The sequence below is a fragment of the Mobula birostris genome, chromosome 10 (assembly GCF_030028105.1).
Source record: "Mobula birostris isolate sMobBir1 chromosome 10, sMobBir1.hap1, whole genome shotgun sequence".
Lineage (NCBI taxonomy): Eukaryota > Metazoa > Chordata > Chondrichthyes > Myliobatiformes > Myliobatidae > Mobula > Mobula birostris.
Window position 1 is genome coordinate 118649558 of NC_092379.1, and position 19645 is coordinate 118669202.

At 41.0% G+C, this 19645-nt stretch overlaps 1 protein-coding gene across 3 annotated transcripts; it reads right to left on the bottom strand.

The window, feature by feature from the left end:
- Nucleotides 1–831: 831 nt before the first annotated feature.
- LOC140204277 (serpin H1-like) lies at nucleotides 832–15244 on the bottom strand. Of its 3 annotated transcripts, XM_072270860.1 has the most exons (6): nucleotides 15127–15244; nucleotides 10620–10663; nucleotides 7720–8333; nucleotides 7506–7604; nucleotides 5507–5739; nucleotides 832–2030 (listed from the first exon to the last, which is right to left on the bottom strand). In XM_072270860.1, exons 3-6 carry the CDS (start codon nucleotides 8300–8302, stop codon nucleotides 1731–1733), a joined length of 1215 nt encoding a protein of 404 aa, XP_072126961.1. In that variant the 5' UTR covers nucleotides 8303–8333; nucleotides 10620–10663; nucleotides 15127–15244; the 3' UTR covers nucleotides 832–1730. The 3 variants fall into 3 exon arrangements, with proteins under 3 accessions (XP_072126961.1, XP_072126962.1, XP_072126963.1); XM_072270861.1 differs by lacking the exon at nucleotides 10620–10663; XM_072270862.1 differs by lacking the exon at nucleotides 7506–7604.
- Nucleotides 15245–19645: the final 4401 nt, after the last annotated feature.

A 19645-nucleotide genomic window follows, 5' to 3' on the forward strand; every position in this document is an offset into this window, starting at 1 on the left:
CCAGAACAAAAAGCTCATCTTTTCCATATCTTGTGCATATTTTGCTTTAGACACACTGCACACTGGCCTGTTGTAAATAATGATTCACTAGTAAAATAAATACTAAATACTCAAGTGCCAAGTCAGGTTAGTGAATTCTTATTTAACAAGAAATTAAACAGCACACACCATTTAAAATAGCCATTCTTCCAATTATTTAAATGGGAATGAATTTTCCCTTCATAGACTCCCCTTTAGAAAAGCTAAAAGACTACAGCTGCTGAAAATCTGGAATATACATGGAATTGCCTGAAGTACTCTATATTGATCAGGCTATGTCTAGGAACGCTGATACAAGTGGTTTCATTTGATGACTTTTCATCTGAATCAGTTAGAAAAAGAGCATCGTATAAGCTATTGAAATGCCCTTTGCCACTTTTACAATTTCTTCACTCCTTCACTGCAGTTTTAAACATGGTTTCTTGCCAACTTTGAAAGGTTATCAACCTGAAACATTAATTTTGTTCTGCTTCCCATAGACGCTGCGTGACCTGCTGATTATTTCCAGCATTTCCTGTTTTATTTTTAATCTTCTCAATATTGCCAAAAATACTCCATTAAACTCTGTCCAGGCAATGCATTGTTCCTGAATTAAACTGCCACTTGGGTAAGGCACTGACCATTAAACTTTATACAGGGAAATGGAGCAGCTGCCAAAATACTTAATTTTTATCTATGGATTTTTTAAAAAGACTTTGCTTGGAATCTTGTTAAAATTAAATTACCTTACACTTAAATATTTGAAGTATTCACTTTGTTTCTATTAATTGAAAAGAAACCAGATAGCAGTAGTACTTTTGTTCATTTTATTACGAATAGTGGAAGGAAGAAAAAGTTATTCAGTTGATCCAGCTTGCAAAAAAATACAAAAATAGAGCTAACACTGCAGCAAATTTCGTTCTCATTAAAATCATTATTTTAGTTGTATAGAAGGATAATTGATCCCTGTGGTGACAATAACAACCTCACTTTCTAAGCACATTCATGCACAAATAAGTAGCTTGTGTTGTTGTAGGTCACTATGATTAAGAAATAATGAGACAATTACATTTTGAGAATTCATTCAGATTATTAAGTTTCGTTTCTTAAATGTAATAGGAATTTGCAAGGGAGATAAAACTCAACAAAAATTCAGTAATTGAAAAGTGCATTTATTTAACTGGTGATAGGGAGTTAGGGTATTTAATTGCAAGTCTCTAAAATTAAATTATGCTTTGGTTCTTGGTATGGTCACCCATGAAAAAAAGGTTAGAGGCCAGAGTAAAAGTGATTCACCAGTCCTTCATTTTCAGGGGTTCAGCTTGGGGCTAACAACCATGACTGGTCAATCAAAACTGTTAAGGAAATAGCAATGAAGAATCCTACATTTGGATGAAGGACAGAGATGGAGAACCTTCACTGCTGCCCAAAACGCCATTACAGGCAGTAAGTCAGTCAAAAATGGAGGACTTCAATAGCCTTCTACTTTTGTGAACCAAACTGCACGTTTTAGGCATTTTATGAGCTTAACCTTGGTGATTCAAATACAAGTAATATCGTTTATTGCCTGGCCTACCCCACCCCACTGCAGTTTAGCATCATGCAACCATAATAATACTTATTAATACTCTACCTCAAGTACACAGATAATCTGAATGTGAGGTCATTAATATTTGTACAAAATATCACTGCACTTTAAAAAAAATTCAAGTTTATAATTCATCATGACTGCTGCCTCTTGGTTTGACCAACTTTCCTATGAGGAGTATAGAGTTAGTTTTGTTATCACGGACCAGGAAGATGTATGGATGATCTGCATAGAAGAGCTGGGGTGTCTTCATCTCTTCACGAGAATGTACATCTTCATCAATATCATTTCCTTCAATGCTCCATTCTATAGCAGCAGCATGAAACATGCTGGATAAATGGAGGTCTTTCTTGCCTGTGATACCGGAGAAATCAGCTTTGTTCTTATCTATAGCTTCAGTCAGGCCCAACTCTTGCAAATGTTTCTAAGAGATAACAGAAGATTTTCACAGTATTAAAACTATCATTGGAAAAGAAAAATAAAATCAAGTTACATTTGTAATCTATATCTACCATATGTCAGTAAGAAATAGAGAGAAACATTTACTTAATCTCAACAATCCACTCTTTTGACCTTCATCTTATTCCAGTGCGGGCATTAAAACTCACAAATATAGAGCGTGATAGAAAGATATTAGTGAAGCAGCTTATTTGACAATCCAATGAGCCATTATATTTACTTTCCAAATAGTTGACTATCTAGAAATTGAATGTACACTTCTCACCCTAGGAACTGATCTCATGAATACTGACTCAGCACGAACAAAAACACAAGTTTACTTCTGGCTTCAGGTCAAAAATATACATCTTGTGATTAGATAGCAGACTGGATTTGCGGTTTTTTTTTCACTCAGAAACTGAATGTGTATCCAGACCAATCAGATAACATTAAGGTGCATTGTCTGGTAGCTGCAAGTGTTCTATCCAATATGAATTTGGGCAACAGTAATTTTTTATGAATATTGTTCAAAATCATAAATCTGTTATTGAGGAACAATTTAAAATAAGGGGTGAAAGAAGACATTTTCAGTCTTTTAAATATTAGGTAGCAAAAAACAGACAAAGGCAATCTGGCAATGTGGAGACAATATGAGTGTTAAGAGAGGCCTGTGTACATTTGGAAACTGACTCCAGTTTTTTTAAATGCTAACATATATGTGAGGAAGAGGAGGTAAAGTACAAAGCCATAGGGATTCCAATACTAATGATGAAAAATAGTTACGAGTACTAAAGTTACAAATGAACACACAGAATGGAATCAAGTTACGGCAGAACAATTGACTTGCATAATGGAAAAGCAGCATTGGTGGAAAATGATGTCATTACCACACAGGTAGGAACAATGGAAGACAAGGTGACACACCATCATGGCAATATTCACAGAGGATGGATTTTAAAAGTTTAGTATGATTGTTTTCATTGTTGTACCATAGTTAGAAATCTGATTTAAGAGGTTAAAATAAAGATTTGAGATTTTAAAAAATAACCTTTTTGAGCAAGAGCACTGTATAAAAAACACAGAATCATACAGCCCAAACAGTCAATGCCAACCAAAATTTCCATCTAAGCTAATCTCATTTTCCAACATTTGGTCCATATCCCTCTAAACCTTTCCTATTCATCTACCTGTCCAAATACTTTTTTAAATGTTGTTAATGTAATTCCAGATATACTCACCACCCTCACATGGTTTGAGAATGCTTTAGAAAATCAAAGGGTGTATTTCCCAGAACTGAAAGCTACTTTTTGCGATAAGGTTATGACAAGTTTTGATTAAAGGGAAAACAACTGGGAAGCCTTATTTTGAACATCTAACAGGAATTCCATAACGAGGTGTTCAGCAGTGTAATGGGAATGAGACTGAGAAAGCATTAAGCAAGTTGAGGACAATATGGAGAAAGACAAAGGCTCTTGGATGGTGAGGTAATCTGTGCAGAGATTTGGCCTTGTATTGGGAAAGAGAAAAGGCTGCCAAGGCATCCAAAACGATATGAACTCAGTCATAGTCACTTATGCATCTATCAGCTCCTTGTACACGTGCACAGAGAGGAGTTTAAGAGAGAAGTTGTTGGTAGTGGAGAAAAGAAGCTCTAAGTTACCTTTATTCTCCCAAATTAACATGGAGTAATAAACATTTAGGCAGTGAATGAATGTACAATAGTATTTGATGTTTTATCAGTCAAAACCAGTGAGAGGCAATTAGTTTACAAACCAAGTCTGGAAATTATAATTTCCTACACAGCATTCTTTAAAGTTTAAATAGAAGATTTTTTTAAAATATGTTATTAGAAATATAGAAACGTAGAAAACCTACAGCACAATACAGGCCCTTCGGCCCACAATGCTGTGCCAAACACGTACTTACTTTAGAAATTACCTAGGGTTCCCCTTAGCCCTCTATTTTCCTATGCTCCATGTACCCATTCAGGAGTCTCTTAAAAGACTTTATCATATCTGCCTCCACCACCATTGCCGGCAGCCTATTCCACGCACTCACCACTCTCTGCATAAAAAAACTTACCCCTGACATCTCTGTACCTACTTCCAAGCACCTTTAAACAGTGTCCTCTCGTGCTAGCCATTTCAGCCCTGGGAAAAAGCCTCTGACTATCCACACGATCAATGCCTCTCATCATCTCATACACCTCTATCATGTCACCTCTCATCCTTGCCGCTCCAAGGAGAAAAGGCCAAGTTCACTCAACCTATTCTCATAAGGCATGCTCCCCAATCCAGGCAACATCCTTGTAAATCTCCTCTGCACCCTTTCTATGGTTTCCAAATCCTTCCTGTAGTGAGGTGACCAGAACTAAGCACAGTACTCCAAGTGGGGTCTGACCAAGGTCCTATATAGCTGTAACATTACCTGTCGGCTGTTAAACTCAATCCCATTTGTGTATTTGTAGACAGGTTTCCCCCGCTATTCAAAAGTAGAGCATTCCTATGAAACCTTTTGTAAGCCGAAATGGCGTAAAGCGGTGAAGCAATTACCATTAATTTATATGGGAATGATATGATAAATACACAGCCTATATAAAGTAGAAATAATATATGTACAGTGTAGTTTCACTTACGGAGGCAAGTTCAACACACGCACAATGACTTTATTTCCTTCACCACAATTGAAACACTTAATTATGTCTCACTGCTCGGGGCGCTCTGCTCTGCTCTGCTCTCACTGCTCGGGGCACTCTGCTCTCTCTGCTCTCACTGCTCGGGGCGCTCTGATCTCTCTGCTCTCACTGCTCTGCTCTCTCTGCTCTCTCTGCTCTGCTCTTGCTGCTTTGCTCTGCTCTCTCTGCTCTGCTCTGCTCTCGCTGCTCTGCTCTGCTCTCGCTGCTCTGCTCTGCTCTCACTGCTCTGCTCTCGCTGCTCTGCTCTCGCTGCTCTCACTGCTCTGCTCTGCTCTCTCTGCTCTGCTCTGCTCTCTCTGCTCAAGGTGCTCTGCTCTGCTCTCTCTGCTCTCACTGCTCTGCTCTGCTCTCTCTGCTCTCACTGCTCAAGGTGCTCTGCTCTGCTCTCACTGCTCTGCTCTCTCTGCTCTCACTGCTCAAGGTGCTCTACTCTGCTCTCTCTGCTCTCACTGGTCTCGCTGCTCTCACCGCTCGAGGTGCTTTGCTCTGCTCTCAGTGCTCGGGGTATGCGCTGCCTCTATGACAGCTCACTGCAAAACAAACGCTAAATGCTATTTTCCCTTTTCGCCTTTTTTCGTAAAAGTGAAAATCCTCTTCGGATTTCTTTCGGTTAGCGAAAACAGGTACTAATGTAGGTCTTTCGTAAAAGCGAACTGGCGTAAAGCGAGCTTTCATAAAGCGGGGGATACCCGTATTCCAGTCACGGAAGAACTTATCTATGATTTAGTTCCTTGGTTCTACAAAAGCTTTTAAGTCATGGTTCCTACCTGTAGTTCATGACTGACTTCAACAATGGCTTTGGGTAGAGAGATGCTAACAGCCTTTGTTTGCATTTTGCGAAACCAGGTGTTGAGTTGTTCCTTGGTCAACAATTTCTCTGCTCTGTCCAGTGGCTCCACGTGATGTGGCAATATGAATATCATGCTGGAGTGTTTGTGTGCAAGAGGCATCGCCACAAGCTGAACTTTATTATCTGCATCATCATAGTAGCTATATAATCCTAGAAAAAAGAAATGTTAGAAATTGTAATTATTGAACATGTTTCCCCATTGATCATAACTGTGGATCCTGGAAACTCGGCACAAAAACAGAAGCTGATGGAGATGTTCAGCAAATCAGGTAGGAGCTGTGCGGAAAAATGCGTTAACATTTCAGATCAATACTATTTCACCAGAATTCTCACATTCACTCTAATTATCACTCTGCCAGACGATCCTTTGAAAGTCTACCATTCCAGAAGCAATTCACAATGTACCTCATGTAACCTATACAGCACCCTTCCTTCCCCAATGTAATCGCCAAGCTTTTTGTATTAATACTTCACCAAATTTATTTTCCACTAAATAACATAGACTCCAAGTGCAGAAATCTTTGTAAATAACGTCACCAAAAATAATACTTTTTATTCGTCTGTTCCCCCCACTCCCGCCCCGCTTTTATTGAAGGCACTGGCTTGATCTTTAGAATCTGGTTGCAAGCCTGTTTTCTCTTCAGTCATATGTGAGTCCTGGCTATCCAATCAGGAAAAGCATCACCACCAAACTTACGAGGGGTGATTGATAAGTTCATGGCCTAAGGTAGAAGGAGTCAATTTTAGAAAACCTAGCGCATTTATTTTTCAACATAGTCCCCTCCTACATGTACACACCTAGTCCAGCGATCGTGGAGCAGATGCATCCCTTCTTTGTAAAAGTGGTCCACAGCTGGGGTGATTGATAAGTTCGTGGCCTAAGGTAGAAGGAGATGAGTGATACAGCTGTTGTTACATACACGTGCAGTTCAACTCTTTAGGTAATAATGCAGAAAGTTATAACTCATCTCCTTCTACCTTAGGCCACAAACTTATCAATCACCCCTGCTGTGGACCACTTCTGAAGGTCCAAGACGCCAACTTCTACAAAGAAGGGATCTGTATGCTCCACGACCGCTGGCCTAAGTGTGTAAATGTAGGAAAAATAAATGTGCTAGGTTTTCTAAAATTGACTCCTTCAATCTTAGGCCACAAACTTATCAATCACCCCTCGTAATCCTTTCCTCATTTCGTATTCAACCAAACATACCTCCAGCTGACAACACACAGAAAATGCTGGAGGAAGTCAGCAGGCCAGGTCTCTGATGAAGGGTCTCGGCCTGAAACATCAACTGCTTGTTCTTTTTCCAGAGATGCTGTCTGGCCTGCTGAGTTCCTCCAGCATTTTGTGTGTGTTGCTTGGATTTCCAGCAACTGCAGAATTTCTTATCTTTATATCTCCAGCTGAGGTCACTCTGTAGCAATTGGAGATGAGAAATCAAGATTTTTTTCCCCCAAAACACAGAAGTGTAACAAGTGTAATGTCACTTAAGCTATCAACTTTTTTGGTTCTTATGATTCCTATGAAGAAAGGTCAGTGAGCCCCTGGTGGGCAAAGGAAAATTTTCAATAATAACATCAAAATTAGCCATAAGAAGTTCAACATTACATCTAAGAACTGGGAAGACATTGCACTCAATAGATACACCTGGAGGAAATCTGATCAAGAGGGAGCTGTGCTACATGAGAACGATCTCCACTCTGCTGCACAGAACAAGCAGCAGCTGCAAAAGGAGAAAATGAAAAACCAAAAGACCGTAGCCACCACTTACTCCTTCCCACACTGCACCAGAATATGTGAATCCTTGAACGACCTCTACAGCCACCTGAGGACCCACCAATACACAATCCCTTATAAGAACATCCTACTCGGCTCAAGTGATCGAACGACTACTATGTAAGTAATGAGTGTCTACCTGTACGATGCATCATGGGAACAGAAACAGTATGACCTCTGGATACCAAGAAACCTCTTGTATCAATCATGCTCGGTTGGAAATTTTCAGCCCAATGAGCTGCAAAAGCAAGGTGATAATTTAATTTGTGACCAAGTGCCTGCACAGCGATGATTCTTTTTGAAGTCTGCAACAATTTAACACTAATCCCTTCATAAATAATAATAATACTCACGCTTAAAATACATGGCATTGACAAATAAAGCACCATCAACATTGGGTACATCCTTGGTGATTTCTTTGAGTTTTCCTTCTGTGGTTTTAGATGCCCATTCATTTATGGATTGAACCAAGCTTCTCTTATCTCTGAAGTTAACCTTGGAATGATCATGCTTGTAGTGTGCCTTGCTCTTCTGAACAAAGTCATCATTGAACTTGATTGAACTGGGCCCATAAAGGCAGCTACCAATCTTCCAAGTGCTGTTGCGGGCAGATTCATTGCTGACTTCATTGAACAGCTCTGAGAAAGTAGGATGGAAAGCATCATCGCGCAGGTTGACGTTGAGGAGGGACTTCACCTGTTTGGCCGTGTTGTCTCTGGCACCCAGAGACATCACTCCCAAGGAGGAAGCCACCACCACCGGAGAGAATAGGAGGTTATCAGATGAGAATTTCTTGTCCTTGACCATTGTCTTGTAGAGGTTGAGTGCTAGGTTCATTGTACCATCTGCCAGGATGGAAGTGTGCTCTTTCAGCTTCATGGGGTCTGCTGTTACCATGGCAAGCAGCAGGTTTAGGATTATGAATTTCATCTCCATGGTTTCACCCAGTAAATGCGAACCAGTAACGCTGTTGTAGGTTAAAAAAATTAATCATATTATTTTGAAGAAAATATATATAACATTTTCGGAATATTTAAAATATTTCTCCTAAACTAAACACAATATTTAGATGGTTACCATCATGTTGAATTAATTTCACAGCCCTCTTTATATATTAGAAACAATCAAATTTTAATCATTTAAACTTTGCCATAAACATTTCACCTATTCCAGTTGGAGTTCAACAGAAAATCCTGAAGACTTTTGGTGCCCATCCAACAGGTAATATACAAATTCAGCCTATCTTGTGATTGTGTCAAGAATGGTGGTTACAGCTATGTGTGCCTGGTCCCACAGAGGAAATCAGAAAGTGGTAATTCTTGCTATCACCTGGTTCTGATCAGCTTTCTTGTTGAGCTACCTTGACAACAGAATTACTGCCACTTCTAGGGCTGCTTAGTGAAAACTGTAGCAGCAAAGACAAAATGTTGGAGGAACTTAGCATGTCAGGCAGCATCTATGGAGGGAAATGGCCAGTTGACATTGCAGGCTGTGACCTTTTATTAGGGCTGGAAAGAAAGCGAGCAGAAGCTAGAATAAAATGGTGGGGGGGGAAGCACAAGCCAGTGGGTGATGGGTGAATCTAGGTGAGAAGGGTAGGGAGGTGGGGAAAGACAATGATGTGAGAAGTTGGGAAGTGACAGAAGAGGCAAAGGGCTGAAGAAGGGATCTGGTAGGAGAGAATACACCATGGAATAAAGAGAAGGAGGTGGAGATTCAGATAGCAGTGGAGGGGAAACCACATTTTCTGAATAAACACAGGACATCTCAGGTGATCTGGAATGGAAAGCCATATCATGAGAACAGAATGTGGTGGAGGTGGAGGAACTGAGAGAAGGAAATAGAATTCTTACATGTGACAGGGTGGGAGGAGGTACAGTATAAGCAAGCTAACAGTGAGAATCAGTAGATTTGTAAAGGAGGTCGTTAGATAATCTGTTTCCAGATATGGAGTTAGAGAGATCAAGGAAAGGTAGAGAAACTTCAAAAATGGACCAAGTGGATATGAGAGCAGGGTGAAGGTTGGTGGCAAAGTTGATGAAATTGACGAGCTCAACATGTGCATGAAGCTGCTGCACTAATGTGGTCATCAATATAGTGGGGAAAGAGTTGGGGAGCTTTATCAGTGTTAGTCTGGGCATAGATTATGTAGCTGATGAAAAGGCAAGCATAGTTGTGGCCCGTGTGAGTGCCCATGGCTACACCTTCAGTCTAGAGAAAGTTGGAGGAGCCAAAAGAGAAGATGTTAAGTGCAAGTACCCGTTCTGCCAGACAGAGGAGAGCATGTGAAGTGTCATGGATGTAGATGGGAAGGGACTGTACCGGGTAAGCGGGGTTAAAAATGGAGTTGAGATAGGAGGACACGAGTTCAGTGGGCCAAAAACAGGTGGAAACAATTAGCTTAGTGAGGCAGTTAGGTTTGTGTAAAAACTGTAGCCCGACTCATTGATGTTTGAATAATGACTACTGGCAATGAGTGAATAAATGGCCACCTGTTCATCTAAGCACATCAAAACCACAAGCGGTCATTTTCTGATGTCTTCAGAGCAGCAAATAACTTGAACAATTTGAATTGCTCAACCACCCCTGTTTCTAATAAGCAACTATATACTAAAATGTAAATACCAGAATCGTGTCTCACTCTCCCTGCATCAATATACTTTATCGATATTTTCTAATACATGTTTGCCTAAGCTGTTACATTCTTGTATATCAGAATATAATGCCTGATATGCTCCAGCTTCATAAAGGGTAATCAACTCTTTAAAATAGTCATCTTGAATACAGAGTGGTTCACATGAAAATAAGCTAGGCTGACAGCCCAAAGAGCTATATCGACACATTATAGATGCATTCAACACCTGGTCATTTCTCAGTTCCACAGTTCTCAATTTTCAAGCCATTTAGTTTTTGTTTATATGTGGATAGGAGTTTAATTCTAGACATGATACTTCCATAATTTTAAATACTTTATTTGTTGCAATTTTCTTCTATAGGTGAACAATATTTCTGGAATTCAGGTCAAAATCATATTTGTCTTGAAATTGTAATTGCCATGTCGAATGTGAAAATTATATTGAGAGGCTCCAGTCCGGTGAAGAAGCTGCCTTTTCTGGTGAAATCAGAAGTGACATGAGTTGAAATGCCAAAATGAAATGATGGTTGGCAAACATGGTGCTGTCTCTGTTGAAAATGCTAACAGTCAAAAATACTATAAATGGTAACCTAAGGTTTGCAGCCGCTTAGTTTGTACCTTGAAATCTTTTCAAGGGGATGTACATCTTTGCCAAGTTCATTCTGAAAGATATAACAAATACAAATAAAGGGTATACAGTTCATTTGGTTATTTTCTGATGAAACAAAATATTGTAATGAATGGATGGACAGTTGGAGAGGAGGGGTTGCTGAGATGGAGTGAACATGGACTTAAAAGCGCTTAATTTTCATTTTCTGTCATAACCTAACTGTGCAAAATTTTGCCATATGTATTAATTCTCATCACATCTCTTGTATGGTTCAGAAAGCCAGTAACTCGGTGTCCTATCCTTAATAAAATACTTTTAGGGAGCTAATCTAAAATACTTCTGCAACAGTATTAACCAACAGGAATTGCAGGCAAGCCACATGTTGCTATGCCAACAATGATTTCCCCACATGTACTAATAACTTTAAAAAAACCTTTCCTCTACTTATAATAGATAAATATTTATTCATAGCAGTACATTCACTTTATTATAGTCGATTCCAGTTAAATAAGCCATCAGTTAATTAAGACAGCTGCTTATTTGGGACAAAGAACAAAGAACAAAAACTAACCCAGAAAATAACCAGGATTCCCTTTGTTTATTTGGAACACTATGCCACTTAATTGGAAAAGGAAAATATCGCCAAACAATTTCTAACTAGCATCAATCGCATGCATTTGTGGGGCCATTAGATACTATACTATGCTTAGAGTGAACAGATTTTAAATAGCAACAGTTGCGTGTGCTTTCCTTCAGAGAACAGTGACTTTTGATACTGATAGTTGGCAAGAAAGAAGCAGTAAGACAATTCAGAATTGTTTTGCTCACTGCAGTTTCAAGCGTTCAGGATTGGACATAACAGAAATAGGTGGGAGTGAAAATGAATTGATTTCACTACTTCAGCCATTAGTAATTATGGAGAATTTGAAGGTATTAACAATCATTTTTAACATTACAATGAAAATGAAGATTTGGAGGATGCAATTGTCAAAAGGTGGCTGTGCTGAATTTGTTCATTTAGTCAAAAGAAAACAACAGTGTGCACTGGATGAATTCCTATGTCAATAACTATTAGGAACTAATACAAAATTTAAAACTACTGTAGTAATGCTAGTAATATTCAAAATTGTCCTGTATTTCATTTAAATACATAATTTGTAACCCAGTTTATCTTCTTTACACCTTTTTAACGATTTTCATGAATTAGGGCAGCCCCTTAATTGGGCCAAAAGGTACTGGTCCCATGTGCCCCAATTAAGCTGAATGTACTGTACATATTTTTACTAAATCTACTGGACTAAAATTTTCTTTAATTCAGTAGCTTGTATTCTTCATGATCTGTGTATCATGGGCAAGTTCAGCATTTGTTGCCCTAAGCTATTTATTCCTCATAAAGTGGAGTAAAATCACCTTCAGAATTAAGTTTAATATCACTGATAAATGTCATGAAATTTGTTATTTTGCAGCTTCTTGATACACTGAATTTATTCTAATAAAAATATTCTCACAATTCTACTTGTGAGTGAATTCCAGGATTTAGAGCCAGACCTAATATTTCAACTCAGGACCTAATATTCCCTAGTCAGAACAGGATTGACTTGAAGGAGGGCATGCTGCCTGCAGAGTTCCCATAGGCCTGAAATCCTTGGTCTTCCTGTTGATTCATGCTGCAGATTTCAGAGGTGATGTTGAAAAGACCAGGCTGAGTAAATGCAATAAATTGTGTAGATCACACATACTGCAGTCATTGTGCACTAGTAGTGGAGGGAATAAATGTCTTGTGTGTTAGATGGTCAAGCAGCTTACTTTATCCTAGTTGATACTGAGCTTCTTAAGTGTTTCTGGCATCGTACTCATCCCAAACAAATGGACAGTATTCCAGTACTGAGATACCTTCAAATGGTGGATATCCAGTATCTGACCTACTCTCCCAACTAAAATTCTAATTAAGTACTGATCAATGGAAACCCACGGGTAGTATGGTGAGGTGTCAGTGATGGTAGTGTCATTGAACCTCAATGAAAAGCGGTAAGAATCTCTTTTGTTGGAGATGGTCATTCCCTGGCACTTTTCAACCAAAGCCTGAATGTTGCACATGTCCCGTTATATACAGGCATGGAATAGTTTATTTATTGAGGAATTGTAAATGGAATTAGAATTGAATATTTTTCTATGGGTAATTACACATACCTACTTATGAGCTTACGCAAGGAGGAAGGCCATTGATTAAATTGCAGAGTATAGGCAATGCCTTGGGTTGAGATGATTGACCTGAGATTACCATAACCATCTTCCAACCACTAGAGGTTTTCCATCTTGTCAATGACAATTACTCTCGCACTCCCTCTGGAGTTCAGCTCTTTAGTCCACAGGGCTATGTTGAGGTGAGACGTCAAGTTCAAATTTCAAAGTTCGAAGTAACTTTTGCTCAAAACCCAAAGAGTTTATTGATAAGTGCAACATGATGTCATTGCCAGTGACAGCTTTGCTGATGAGTGAGGGGAGACTAATTGGGCAATAACTACCTGGATTGGATTTGTCCTGCTTCTTTGCGAACAGGATATATTTTCACATTGTCAAGATGCCATTCTTACAACTTCATTGAACAGTCTGGCTTGTTCTGGACTGCATGTCTTCTGCACTACATTTGGGATATTGTCTAATCCAATAGCGCTTACTGTATCCAGTGCACTCAGAACTTATTGACATCATGTGCAATTAATTATATTGGCCTCTTTGACAATGGCGCTCTCAGGAAGAAAACAAGATGGATCACCCACTTGGCATTAATAACTGAAATTGGTTGCAAATGCTTCATCCTTGGCATTCAATTATTGTATTGCTGACTATAAGAATGCTCTTGAAGCCTCCTCTTCCCATTAATTCTTTAATTGTCCACCATTATTCATGGTGAGCTGTAGTAGGAATGTAAACCTGTGATCTGATGATAAAATGGTGTTGCTCTGTTGCTGCTGTTCAGAGAATCTGTAGTTTTGCAGTACCACAAAGAAGGCACCTTCCTTTTAGGTATGCCTGGTGTTGCTCCCAGCACAGCTTTTGCATTCCTCACAAAAGCTGGACTGGTCCCCTGCCCCACTTTTAATGGTGGAGTGAAGAATATGTCATACCATGGTACCGACGGGCGTATTTCTGACTCTGCATGGGATTCAACATAAAACAGTTTTTTTTCCCCATATGAATGCATGACTTTGTCTCCACCAGGATTGTAAGATTGCTTCTTCCAATGCTGTAACAGATAAATGTATCTGCTAATGAGTATCAGTTCATACAGATTTGTCTCTCGGAATGATTTACTTGCTATATGCAGCAAACCTAATCTGGTAGCTACTACCCAGCCACTCTTGGTGATAGATTTCTTAGACCACCCCCTCCCCCCAACGAGTCACCCTTTTTACTTTTCATGCATATTTCAAGTAATTTGAACAAGTGGGTCTACTGATTCATTAGCTAATGAAGACGATCGGTGGGAATCTGCAGATTGCCTCGGCAGTATCTGACCAGATCTGCTCTGAGGTCAAAGCCTATTGGGCACAACCCTGCCGCTCCCTCGAGATCTGGCAGCGACAGAGAGCGTGATGGGGAGTGCGACAGTTATCTACAAAGTGTAATTCGGCGAGTACAATCATTTCAGGTCATCTCTTGACTGAATTAAGGAGCAACTTAAAGGCGACGAAATCCGTGAAGACATCAAACACAGAAATGTCCCTCCGTTTGCTGACAATGAATGTTAATCTCCAAGCTTTCCTTTTAAAATCAAATTGGTGGGCTCTTGTTCCTATTGAAATCACTGAAGACTGTGCCACGTCAATTGTCTTCACCGATCTGTGTCTACCATTCCATAAAAGTACAAAATAGTGCGAGTGTTGGAAATCTGAAGCTCAATAACTCGAACATTAACTCTTGTACCCTCGGGTATTGCCTGGCATTTTCTGATTTAATTCATTTCTTCCAATCTTCGCTGTATAAACCATGCGTAACTTTACTACAAGTGGTAACCATGTCCAGTGCATTTCTGTGGATCTATTCCAACCGCACTATCACATAATTTGTCTACACTGGCAATGACCTCTCCTTGATGACAATCCCACCCCGCCCATTTCATCTCCCTCTGCACCGAGCATCTCTTCGGAGAAATATATCCCATCCCTCGATCAGACCTCAACGTGGCAAACATTTCAGCTTCATTGGTGGTGGTGGGGGGGCGGGGATGCTGATTTTCCGGTTGGTGTTCTTCGGTTGGCTTTGCAGTTAACCTAGTTATGTCAAATATCTTTCTTGGTAGTTCTTTCCTTTAACTCGGAAAGTAGTTATAATTCGCGTTCTTTAATTTCGCCGCACGAGACTTTAGAACCGAATAATTTGGTTATTCGAAGAGACCGGGGTAACTCTGGAAGTGTTAGCGCGCTTATCCTGTGGAGCCGCTTCTTTAACTACACGGTGTGTAAGAATCTTAATTTAGGCGTCTCCTTTGACCCTACATTGAGGAAGCCTTACCTTTGTTCCCAAAAGCGCGTTCCGCTCGGACTGTGGACCAGGCTCCCGGCTCCGCAGCTTTCCACTTCGACAGTACGGAAAAAAGGCCAACCTCTCGTTTTATAACCAGTCCAGGGAATGTTCCAGAAGGAATTTATTAAACGTTTCTGAAATCTGAGCCCAAAGCACCGCCTTCGTGGGCAGAGTTAGAGTAATCTCCCGGGGTCACTAACTGTCCCATTAAGTACACTTTATGAGAGAAACGCAAGAAAATCCTTTCGATTTACTCTGTCGTCTTCTACACAATAAAACCAAAACGATGACAACCGAAATGAATTGCGAACTGAAGGAACGGGATTACAACGGTTCCAACAGGGAAAATAAATGCAATCTTATATGTTGGTTTAATAATCTGTTTTACATTATCAAAAATAGCAAATGTGTTTCAGTACAGGCTTTATCTCAGAAGTTAGCAGTACATGTTACGTGTAGCTGAATTAGCTTCTCACAAAAAAGCAGTGGAATCTTGCTCCTATGTTTTGCTATTGTTAAAATTCTTCGTTATTCTCTTGCGTGACGTTAGTAAGAAAAATGAACAACATTGTAACTAAAAACAACGGTTGGACCGATTGAAATATTTAAACATATATTGAGACATAGACAAACTGGCGAAGAAATAGAGTAAATGATAATTTAGTTTGACTGTGAATTTTTGTTTAGAATTTTTCTGTGACGAAATGTCATGGTATTCCCATTCACATCAACATGCCTACGCTCCCCGCCTTCACTCCTGCAACTGCCACGTCGACAGTTAGCAAAAAGGCCTTCGACTTTTCATCTGTATGACTTTAAAAAAATATACATGTGCTATTCGTTACTTGTTTTAACCTTTCATTTCCAAGGCGAAAATAATCATCTTCAATAACGATTCTAGATATTTTTAGCATCAGATTCTATTTTCTAATAGAAGTCTTAGGGAGTTATTCACCATGGACCTCTGAACCAAGAAAATTTGTGATATGTTAAAGAAATGAAAATATTTATCCCCAAAACTGGATGTTCCCTTTAATGAAGTGAGTCAGCTAAGCAAGGGAAGAATTTGAAAATATGTCTTGCAAACAAGGAATTCCAGGGGTGAGGTGAGATTGACTACTTGAAATCATTTTACTATTTGGTTGAATGCTGGGGTCAAAGAATGCTGGTAAAATTAAACATAACAAGAAAAACTCTCCAGTCTTTGGATTATACTTCATAAACAGGAAGATTGTTCTGTTTTGTTTTGGAGAGAAATCATTTCAGACTGTAAGTTTTTCGGGCAGTATCCTTGACACTCCATCCTGAATTGCTTTATCATGTTCCTATTCTATTATAAATTTAGAAATGAGGGTATTTACTGATGACTGCATAATGTTTATTTCGATCCATAACACCCCAGGAACTGGAGCTGCCCGTGCCTGCACACAACCAGACGGAGACAAGTCCCAGAAAAATACTATTTCCAGCTGAAGACACTCTGACCAGCTACCCAGAGTTTGTTGTTTTGTGGTAGCAGTACAATGCAAGACATAAAAAATGACTGTAAGTTACAATCTATAAATAGACATCGTACATAAGAGCTATATTGAGGTAGACCATTTAGAAACGTGATGGCAGAGGAGAAGCTGTTCCTAAAACACTGAGTGTGGGTCTTTAGGCCTCCTCCCTGATGGTAGTCATGAGAAGAAGGCATGGCCCAGATGCTGAGGGTTCTTTATGATATATGCCACCTTCCTGAGATACCGCCATTTGAAGATATCCTTGATGGTGGGAAGGCTTGTGCCCGTAATGGAGCTAGCTGGGTCCAAAACCTCTGCAGCCTCTTTCAATCACTTACCTTGAAGCCTACTCACTGCTTCCACCGCTGGTCTCTGATCTAACAACTGATCTACCATGCTCCTCTCCAACTTCTTGTCACCAGCTGACGTTCTGCCAACAGTGGTGTCATCGGCAAATTTATAGATGGTGTTTGGTCTACACCTAGCCACAAAGAGTAGAGAGTGGGCTAAGCATGCACTCTCGAGGTGTGTTTGTGTTGACTGAGGTGTCCTGATGAGGATGTAAAGAATCCAACTGCAGAGGGAGACACAGAGACCCAAGTTTTGAAGCTAACTGATTTGTACTGATGCAATGACAGCTGTAATCAATGAATATCTACCCTTAATTTTCCATAGCAATACCATTGTTGAATCCACCACGATCATTTGAGCCAATGCTAATCAAATTTTCAACTGGACCAGCTGTGGAAGTACTGTAGCTATAAGTGAAGATCACTTACTTGCTACCTGTTATGTTACCTGTTTGACCAATCAGGGTTGTTAGCCCTGAGCTGAGCCCCCAGACCTGGAGGACCAGTGGACCACTCTTAGTCTGGCCTCCATCCTTTGACCTGTTTGGCATGGGTAGCCCTACCAAGAGCCAAAGCATAAAGCCCTAACTCCAGCCGGCATAGGTCCTCGAGTGATTGAGGCACACAAGCTTCCAAACCACAAGGTTGTGATCCTGTTGGAGGAAGAGAAGGTTAATGGCTGGTTAAAACTGAAAATACCAGAAATGCTCAATAAGCAGGTCAGACGGTTGCTGTGGGAACAGTTAACATTTCAGATTCAGGATCGGTCATCAGAAGAAGGAAATAGAGAGAAAACTAGTTTTGGTATCAGATAAGATGGAAGAGAAATGGGTAAAATAAAGTGAATACCTCTGATAAGATGATTATATATCTCATCTGGAATACCAGGCAGCAATAGCCTGAGTTTCCCTGGATTACATATCATTACATATCATATTTGCATTCCTAAATTATTGTAGTACCTTGTGGTTTGATGGTTTGAATCAATGGTCTGAGGAACTGGATATTTTGGCGCTCAAGTTGACAGCATTAGTTATGCTTTCCCATAGAGCAAAATAAGTCATGTGAAAGTTGTCTCTATCTTTAAAGAAGAAAGAAGCGTCAGCCTGAACCATAAACTGGCAAGCGGGGTCTATGGAGCACCCGCAACAGATATGAGCTCTGTTTATTGAGCAAGAGCATTATCAGGTCTGACCACATGAAGGTGTTGGGGATCTGGTTCGGAGGGGCCGAGGCGTGCAACAAGAACTGGCGGGAGCGGACTGCCAAGGTGAAACAGAAACTGGGACTGTGGGGAGCGCGCTCCCTGTTGATAACGGGCAAGAACCTGGTCATCAGGTGTGAGGTGCTCTCAGGGCTGCTGTACTTGGCGCAGGTCTGGCCCGTCCCCCGCTCCTACAGCTCGGAAATCACCCGGGCTGTCTTCAGATTCGTCTGGGGATCCAAGATGGAGCGGGTGAGACGGACCGCCATGCACAAGTCCCTGGACAATGGGGGCAAGAACGTCCCCAATGTCGCCCTCACTCTGATGGCCAGCTTCGTGTGTGGCTGCATCAGGTTGTGCGTGGATCCCAGATATGTGGGCACAAAGTACTACTATGTGCCCAGGTTCTACCTGTCGCCCTGGCTACGAAGGATGGGTCTGGCCCCACTCCCGCGCAACGCCCCCGTCAGCTGGTCGTTGCCCCCTTACCTGTCCTTCGTAGAAAAATTCTTCAAGACCAACGCATTTGACCACAGGGCCATCAGGCAGTGGTCGGCACGTAGTGTCCTGCAGGCACTGCAGGAGAAGGACGTGATGGACACAGTGGCGTGGTTCCCTGAGCAGACCGTCCAGTTCATCTGGCAAAATGCCTCATCGCCAGATCTCACAAACAGGCACAAAGACCTCGCCTGGCTGGCGGTGAGAGAGGCCCTCCCAGTCAGATCCCTCCTGTACGCCCGGAACAGTTCCTCCACACCCCACTGCCCACGGGAGGACTGTAATGGGGTGGAGTCGGTGGCTCACCTCTTTGCACACTGTGGGTTCGCAAAGAAGGTGTGGAAGAGAATGGAAGGGACAGTACTAAGATTCATGCCCAGCAGTTGCATTACCGAGGACTCCGTGATCTACGGGCTGTTCCCGGGGACGCACACGGAGACCAACATCCGGTGCTGCTGGCAGATCATCAATTCGGTGAAAGACGCTCTTTGGTCGGCTCGAAACTTGATGGTCTGCCAGCTGACGGAGATGTCCGTGACTGAATGCTGCCGACTGGCACACTCTCGTCTGCAGGAGTACATTCTGAGGGATGCACTCAAACTTGGTGCAGCCACCGCGAAGGCCCGGTGGGGAAGGACCACAGTTTAACGTTCATCACCCGTAGGAGGGGGAGAGGTTGGGTGGGGAGGAGACCTACCCTCATCAGCGGTGTGGACAGATAATCAACATGGTGCCCAAGGAGTGGGTGGAATTGTTAATTTGGGAAAGTATTAGAGCCATTGCCTGCCTTTATTGTTGAAAATTTTGATTGTTAATAAGTCTTAACACTTGACCAAGAGTTGAGAGTAAACGCATGATTTACTGTAAACATCTTTCATTTGTAAATGAACAGAGTCAACGCAAAATTTTATTGTTAATAACTGTATTGAATAAGGACTCACAGTCAACGAATG